At 47.7% G+C, this 8257-nt stretch overlaps 1 protein-coding gene across 2 annotated transcripts in view; it reads left to right on the top strand.

Annotated features, from left to right (window-relative positions):
* Positions 1–5553: 5553 nt before the first annotated feature.
* Positions 5554–8257, top strand: part of MCAM (melanoma cell adhesion molecule) — a 57814-nt gene continuing 55110 nt past the window's right edge. For both annotated transcript variants that reach the window (XM_083480993.1, XM_083480991.1), the window contains exons 1-2: positions 5554–5665; positions 6435–6540. In XM_083480993.1, coding sequence (XP_083337119.1) covers positions 5569–5665; positions 6435–6540 — 203 coding nt within the window. In that variant the 5' untranslated portion in view covers positions 5554–5568. The remainder of the gene's footprint in view (positions 5666–6434; positions 6541–8257) is intronic.

The raw sequence follows: 8257 nt of genomic DNA, 5'->3' as shown, positions 1-8257 counted from the left end.
GTAGAGGGCCATCTCTTTACTACAGAGGACTAGTATGATGCTACAAGGTTTTTATTTCATACATGAACCCTGGGAAAGAGATGAATCAAGAAGCTGATTCTGGCAACTTCTGGGCTTCTATCACTGCCTCCATTTTCATGGCCAAGCCCTTTATCTCTCTCCCCCCACCCCCACTCCAGTTTCTTCTCTTCCTTTTCCCCCTCTGTGCCCAAGACAAAAGAGCTGTACATCACTACAGAAACAAAAGACGAAGGAATCAGACTGTGGCTTAATTGTTGGGGGAAGTGAACAGAAGACACAATGAAATATGGAAGTATAGCACAGTCCTCCCAAGGATTAAGGGACCTGGCAGTTGGGGGAACTTTTTGAGCATTTTCACTTTGAGGAAAGATTGCAGCGTTTCAGACTTTTTGATTTACAGAAAAGGCAAGTAAGAGGGACATGACAGAAGTGTATACAATTATCCATAGCATGGAGAAGACATGGACAGAGAAAAGCTTTCCACCCTCTCTCTAGAGGGAGAACTAGAACACTAGAACACCAATGGAGCTGAATGTTGGGGAATTCAGAACAGATGAAAGAAAGTATCCATGCAGTGCGTTGTTAAACTATGGAACTCACTCCCAAAGGAGGCAATCACAGCCACCAACTCTAAAAGGTAAAGGTAAAGGGACCCCATTAGGTCCAGTCATGACCGACTCTGGGGTTGCGGCACTCATCTTGCTTTATTGGCCGAGGGAGCCAGCGTACAGCTTCCAGGTCATGTGGCCAGCTTGACTAAGCCACTTCTGGCGAACCAGAGCAGCGCATGGAAATGCCGTTTACCTGGAGCGGTACCTATTTATCTACTTGCACTTTGACGTACTTTCAAACTGCTAGGTTGGCAGGAGCAGGGACCAAGCAATGGGCGCTCACCCCAACCTTCTGATCGGCAAGTCCTAGGCTCTGTGGTTTAACCCACAGCGCCACCCGCGTCCCTACTAGCGATAATGGCTGTCTGCTAATTCCACTGCCAGAGGCATTGTGCCTCTGAGTTCCAGTTACTGGGGATCCTAAGTGCTGCTTCCATGTCCATCTTGCAGGCTTCTTACAGGTATCTGGTTGGCCACTGTGAGAACAGGATGCTGGACCAGATAAGCGAACATCAAGATTACTTGGCTTCAAACACCAGGAGTAGGAGCACACTGGAGTTAGAACAAATAGTAATGTGTTTGCAGCCATATTCATCTAGCTGGGAAAGCTTTCCGTAAGAACTTAAAAAGACCCTCTTGGGTCAGGCCAATAGCCCAGGCATAGGCAAATTCCGGCCCTCCAGATGTTTGGGACTACAATTCCCATCATCCCTGATCGCTGTTAGCTAGGGATGATGGGAATTGTAGTCCCAAACAACTGGCGGGCCGGTGTTTGCCTATGCCTGCAAAAGCCTATCTAGTCCAGCATCCTCTTCTCACACTGGCCAACTAGATGCCTGTGAGAAACCCCTAAGCAGGACCTGAGCACAAGAGTCCTCTTCCCTTCCTGTGAATTGCAACAAGTGTTGTTCAGAAGCATTGCTGCCTCTAGCTGTGGAGGCAGAGCACAGCCATCAACAGTCCTCTGTGAATTTGTCCAATCCTCTTTTAAAGCCATCTAGGATGGTAGCCACCAGGGACGCGGGTGGCACTGTGGGTTAAACCAGAGCCTAGGATGTGCCGATCAGAAGGTCGGCTGTTCAAATCCCCGCGACGGGGTGAGCTCCCATTGCTCGGTCCCTGCTTCTACCAACCTAGCAGTTCAAAAGCATGTCAAAGTGCAAGTAGATAAATAGGTACTGCTCCAGCGGGAAGGTAAACGGCGTTTCCGTGCGCTGCTCTGTTTCGCCAGAAGCGGCTTAGTCATGCTGGCCTCATGACCCAGAAGCTGTACACCGGCTCCCTCGGCCAGTAAAGTGAGATGAGTGCCACAACCCCAGAGTTGGCCACAACTGGCCCTAATGGTTAGGGGTTCCTTTACCTTTTTTTAGGATGGTAGCCATCCCAATGGGAGATGGGCAAAGACAAGGAAAGACAGGCCACAAGAGATCACGCTGGGCACATTTAGCGGCCACTGGCTGTGACAGGGAGAGAAGTGGCGGGTGTTGAAGGAAGGGGGAGAGATTCAGCAGGCTAGTGGGAGAGCCTCTCTGTGGTTCTTTTCTTGAGCTCAAGGGCTGCCTCCTTTCCCGGCCGATGTTGTGATAGTCAGCGTGTGATACCCCTGAGAGGTTTGAATGGACCACTCTGGTCCCAGTGGAAACAGGCCAGTCCTGCCCACGCCTGCTTTGAAGAGCTTGCTAAAGAGGCAGGCTCCGAGGGGCTCCTCCTGGACAGTGGAAGCCTTGTCTAAGCCTCTCAGCGCACGGAAGAGGCTCCCGCCGCCGCCGCCTGGTTTCTGGCCTCCCCCTCTGCCTTACGGGACAGATAACGGCTTTCCCACAGCCGCCACACTAGGCATGACCCGACAGCTGCACAGGCTGGCTAAGGAGTTTGGAGAGGGCCGAGGCTGCCACTTTTGTGCTATGCCTCATTTCACGCTGGAAGGACAGGAAGGCGCACGGCAAACTTTCTCTCCCCTTCCACCCCGCAGAGCTATTGTGCCCACCCGTTTCCAATCTGGAATCTGTGTGTCAGGGGAAGAGAGAGAGAGAAAGACAAGAGGACCCTTGTCAAGGTGGCATTTTTGCTCTCAAGCTTCTCTGCCCTAGGATCAGAAGCCGCAACGAAGGGCAAAGCCTTGACGTTCGCAGAGCTATTTATTTGCTTGTTCATTTATTTGTTGCCTTTATCTATTGCCCGTGTAGCTGAGTCCTCTGGGCAGTCATAACCATGCCCATGTTTTCTGTACATTTTGAAAATGAACCAAGTGAATGTAGAGTTAAATATCTGGTGCCCCATTCAGCTTCTTCTCCTTCTTTATAGCAAGTTCCTTTCTGAGCTTACAGATCCCAGGAGTCACAATAAGCCTGAACAAGTGTCACAGAGGTCCAACAGAGGTATACTGCACAGCTGGAAAAGCAGCATAAAAGAAAAATAATCACATACAAACAGGTGTATAGCATTGCATATCCAGCTAGCAGGTCTTTTTGGTGCAGAATTTAATTGAGTGGGTATTGTTGTTTAAGTAGAATAAAGGTTTTTTTTGTGTGTGTTTTCCATTTTTTTTAATTGATTTTCCAAAATTTATAAACAAACTAGGCTAAGATAATTTAAATAGAAATACTTGCAAATAGCAGATAGGCTTAGGATTTAAATATGTGATGTTATAGAATAATATGTTTAAAGTTAAAATGAAAAGAAAGAAAGATGTTCAGTGATTAAGTTAATTTTATGAGAAATTTGTTTTGGAAAACTGTTACAATGATATACATTGAAACTCAGTCAGGGGGATTTGAAGAAGTCACTTAACAGTGTTACTAAGATTGGATTATGTAGTTAGGATTTATGTTTGTTTGTTTTGTGTGTTTTGTGTAGCTTTTCACGTTGTTCTGGGCAATGTGAGGTTACAAGCTGAGCCCCGAAGCTGAAACTCAAGTGATTCTGGATTGATTTGATCCCTTGAGTGGTATTGTGCTACATAAGCAATCTTTGGCTTTTCCAAACCTGGGACCCACCTTTAACGCAAACATGCATTTGGGCAACCATTTTCACCATATATTTGTGTGGCGGTGGGTATTGCAGTTTCAACCCACCTCGGATCAGACCGCAACCTCGCTGACCCAACAGCTGAAGATCAGTGTGCCACATAAAGGTTGCCCACACAAACAGCAATACCTGAAGGTGTCAGACCGAACCAATCGTCTTTGTTTACCCAAGGAAGGAGTCTCTGGATAATTTAGCTGTAGCCTTTTAGATTACTATCTGAAGTTAACTCTCCCAGGCCTTGATATTTGAACTGAATTCGCAAAGTCTACTCACCTGAGTGTTTTGAGTAATGTCACTGTTTCCAAGGATCACTTACTGTGTGTCGGAGGGAGGGGGGAGGTACGCTAACTGTTTCTTGTATTCATCCCCTGAACAGAAATAATGAAGGGGTTTGTTTTGGGATTGTGGTGAATAGTCCGATAAAGATGTTGACCCTGCGTGTAGCAGCTGCTGCGAAGAATGTAAATTCCACACTAGGGATTATTAGGAGAGGGGTTGAAAATGGAATTGCCAGTATTGTAATGCAATTATAGAAATCAATGGTGAGGCCACCCTTGAGATACTGAGCCTAGTTCTGGTCATCAAGGCCGCATCTCAAGAGAGATGTTATACTGCTGAGAGAAGATGCAGAAAAGGGCAAGCAAAATAACCACTGGGCTAGAAAACACACACACACCTTTCTCCCTCTCTCATAATAATAATAGAACCCACGGGGATATGGGTGGCACTGTGGTCTAAACCACTGAACCTCTTGGGCTTGCTGATTGGAAGGTGGGTGGTTCGAATCCCCGCAACGGAGTGAGCTCCCTTTGCTCTGTCCCAGCTCCTGCCAACCTAGCAGTTCAAAAGCACACCAGTGCAAGTAGATAAATAGGTACCACTGTGACAGGAAGGTAAACAGTGTTTCCGTGCGCTCTGGTTTCTGTCATGGTGCTCTGCTGCACCAGAAGCGGTTTACTCGTGCTGGCCACATGACTCAGAAAGCTGTTTGTGGACAAAGGCCAGCTTCCTCAGCCTGAAAGCGAGATGAGTGCCGCAACCCCTTTTCCAGAGGACGGTATAGGCCTGAACACCATTTAGAGTGTTGGACTAGGACCTAGGAAACCAGGGTTAAAATCCCTGCTCATCCATAAAGCTCACCTTGGACCAGTCGCAGTCTCTCTGTCTAACCCAGCTCACAGAGTTGTTGTGAGGATAACACCTGGAGCTCCTTGGAGAAAATGGTGGGAATATAAAGTGAAGTAAATAAATAGCAATGATATCCAGTTGGCTTCAGTAAGGAGCAGGATTCTGTACTGGCAAGAGACACCTTGGGTCTTATCCAGACAGGCTCCTGTAATTTATTAATCCTCTGTGATGAGTTGGGGTGAAAAGTGTGGCAGCCCCCAATTGCATAATGCTTTGCTGCCCTACATGTCTGTTCTTGCCTGCTTTCCCCTCCGCTGCTTTGCCTCTTCATTTGTGTAAACAAATTGGAAGCTGAAGCCGGTTAAATGGGTGTTTATGTCAGCTTAGGCGACTGTGTAAACAGGCCAGCGTGAGATAACAGCTTAGTAATATTTATGGGTTAAAGTGTTTTCTCGCTGAAGGAGAAGGTCCCCTTGCCTTGGTGCAAGGAAGGTCCTTAAAAAAACAAAAACCACTCTGATTTTGAGACTGAAATGGAGAAGGAAGACATCAGGGACACTCAGCACGCACACAAAAATACTCTGTGTGCATTTGTAACGCCAAGCTGTCTCAGCTAAATGGGCATTAGAAAGCAATGGCAGAGCTTAAGCAATGAAACAAATTGAATGTTCCGAAACCCTGCCCCGCAGTTCCTCTGGGGTTAGAGTTACAAGGGCTTTTTTATGATGCTAGAGAAGAAACTTGAGGGCATCTCATAGGCATTGCCTGGTGCACCGGCAGGATGGCTGTGGCAAGAGGGCCGGTTGCTGCAGGAGTTCCAGATCAGGCAAAGCTTTTGAGAGAGCTAAAGTTGCACCATGCTAAAAACTGTCAACCAGGTAGCCTGGCCTTTGCCTTGAATTTCTCTTCTACCATTAACCATGGTCAGGTGAGACTTGGGGAAGGTCTGTGGGAAACCTGTAGTCTCCATCTTGAGCATGGCACCACCAGAGGGACACGGCCTGGCCTCTCCATCACACTCCATGGGCACTGATTTAGTGACCCATCGGTCATTAAAAGAACTTGGGCCAGTCACCACCTCTCTGCCTAACCTACCTCACAGGGTTGTTGTGAGGACCGTAAGAGGAGGGGAGAGAACCATGTAGGCCACTTTGGGCTCCCTGGAGAGGATAAAAGTGGCATATAAATGCAAACAATCAATTTGTGGTCTTTAAAAAAACCAAAAACCCCAAGATTGGTGTCCACCTCCCTTTTCCTGCCAACCTCAAGTCCTGTGTTCTTAAAGGTGTACAGAAGCAATTGTATGCACAGGGGCTCTTTCTAAACCACCTTAAGAACATGTGGAGGTTAGGGGTGCATGATCCAGCTAAGTCTCCACACATTTATATAAAGGTGTCTGAAAGGGTTTTAGGAGCCTTTTGGCAAGTCGCTATGCCTTTATCTTCTTTTGCAGACAAAGCGCAGGGGCTGAGGCTAATACTGGGCTTTTCTGGGCAATCTGTTTGTTCATCCTGATTTGCTTGCAGAAAGCTTACAGCGAGGTTAGACTATGTCCGGTTTTTTACTGAGCATTTGCTGGGATCTGTTTACGTCGCATGTGGATGACAATGAACTTTCATTCCTGCATCCATCTCCATTTGCCTGCAGGGTATTTACACGTCTTCCTGTTAATCAGTGATTTAGGGGGTACACAGTATCGGCACCTCTTTCTGTTGTTGTTAAAAAGTGGAACACTAACTGTAACAACTTCGTGGTGAGTACCGGCATCTATTTTTCTAGGGAAAAAAGCATTGTTGTTCACCGTTTATTTTATCTCACACTTTTCAATGCATTTCCTCTTCGCTTTCCAAATTGCAAAAGACCTTTTCTGGAAAACAGGCAGGGTGTGTGTGTGTTAGGTGTACTGGAAAGTAGTTTTTTCTCTGTACAGAATTGTGTGTGAATGATTCAAGATTCTGCAGCCCTCAAGGGTGGTTTGATCTGCACTTCAACTCCCACCCCCCACCCCTGTTTTTTTGTTGGAAGACATTTGTCTCGAAAGCCCTCCCTTTGATTGGGTTACCCATACCTTTTCCTCCCTGCACATGCGCCAGTGAATAAGGAAGGAAGTGGTAATTGCTTTCTTGATATATGGCTCCCCTCTCCAGAAAATCATTAGGCAGGTGAGGCTACAGCCCACCCCCCACCATTGCTGGAACCGCCACCATCCTTTTGCAAATGGACACACACAAATGGCTAATGCAAAGTCAATTTGATTTGAGCTGTATATTTTGGCAATGAAACTAGCTTGTGAAAAAGTGCTTTTGGGGGCATTGAAACAAAATGGAAGCAGGTCCAGATTGTGTGTGGACTCGGTAGGAAAAAACAAGATGCCGGTGTGCCTTGAATGTCATGCACACGCTGCCTGAATGCAACACCTGGATTCTAAATGACGGATACAAATGGTGGGGGAAGGGAATTGCAGTATCTGCAAGGCAGGCTGGACAGTAAACTAGGGCAAAGGGTCAGCCAGGTCTCTCGTGCGATCCAGAGTTCCCTGCAGCAATCTGGCAGTTTGCCGGGTGATAGGTCACACCGGCCAGCCCTTCAAGAAACAATGCATGTGCTTTGGTAAACGAAAATCTTTAATAAAAATTATTTAAAATAATAATTTAAAAAATCTTTGGATTTCTGCACTTGCACAGCTCCTGTGGAATGTAAATCTGAAAGCTTTGTTGCAGAACGAAGCGCTTACCAAGGCAACAGCCACACACACCCTTTTCCAAAGTGGTTAATGGACTGACTGTGGGGTGGGGAATCATGTTTAAGAGTTACACACCGTGCTCTGCACCCCCTTTTGACTGTGTTGGCCTTCAATTACGAGAATGCCTCTCGCTGACTTGGATGATGGAGAGATGTGGGGGTGGGGTGGGCAACAGCTGCAAGCGCAGAAACCTCTGGCTCTCGCGTGGCTGTAATGTAGCCAAGTGTACAGAAGCTGAGAGTCACTCCCATCCATTGATATGCCTCTGGCCCTGTCCTGCACTTGAATGCGGCCCAGGGACGCGGACTTATAAAAAATATTGGGGGGGCCCGGGAAAGCTCATGAATAATAAATAAGCTCATGAATATGCAAATAAAGTGGCACCGCCTCCTCGTGAGCGAATAGGGGAGAGCGTGCTGCGCCTATTAATCAGCTCCGAAGGGTGGAGCTTTTGCTCGGGAGGGAGGGCAGGAGGCATGCAGCCCGACCCTGTGCATTTTGGGCTGGGGGAGCGGCGGCGATGGCGCTCTGCTGGAGGGGCGGCGGAGATTATTGGGGGGGCGGAGCCCCCCCAAACGAATTTTTGAGGGGGCTCGGGCCCCCTCAAGCCCCATGGAGTCGGCGTCTATGATGCGGCCCCCAGAAGGTTGCCCACATCACGGGAATGTGGCCCTTGGGCTAAGAAAGGTCCCACATCTGGACTAACTGGAAGAGGTGGAGCAGCAAG

This window comes from Podarcis liolepis (genome assembly GCF_965112155.1).
Source record: "Podarcis liolepis genome assembly, chromosome: 16".
NCBI lineage: Eukaryota > Metazoa > Chordata > Lepidosauria > Squamata > Lacertidae > Podarcis > Podarcis liolepis.
The sequence above is the reverse complement of the archived record's forward strand: the minus strand, read 5'-3'. Positions and strand labels throughout refer to the sequence as shown.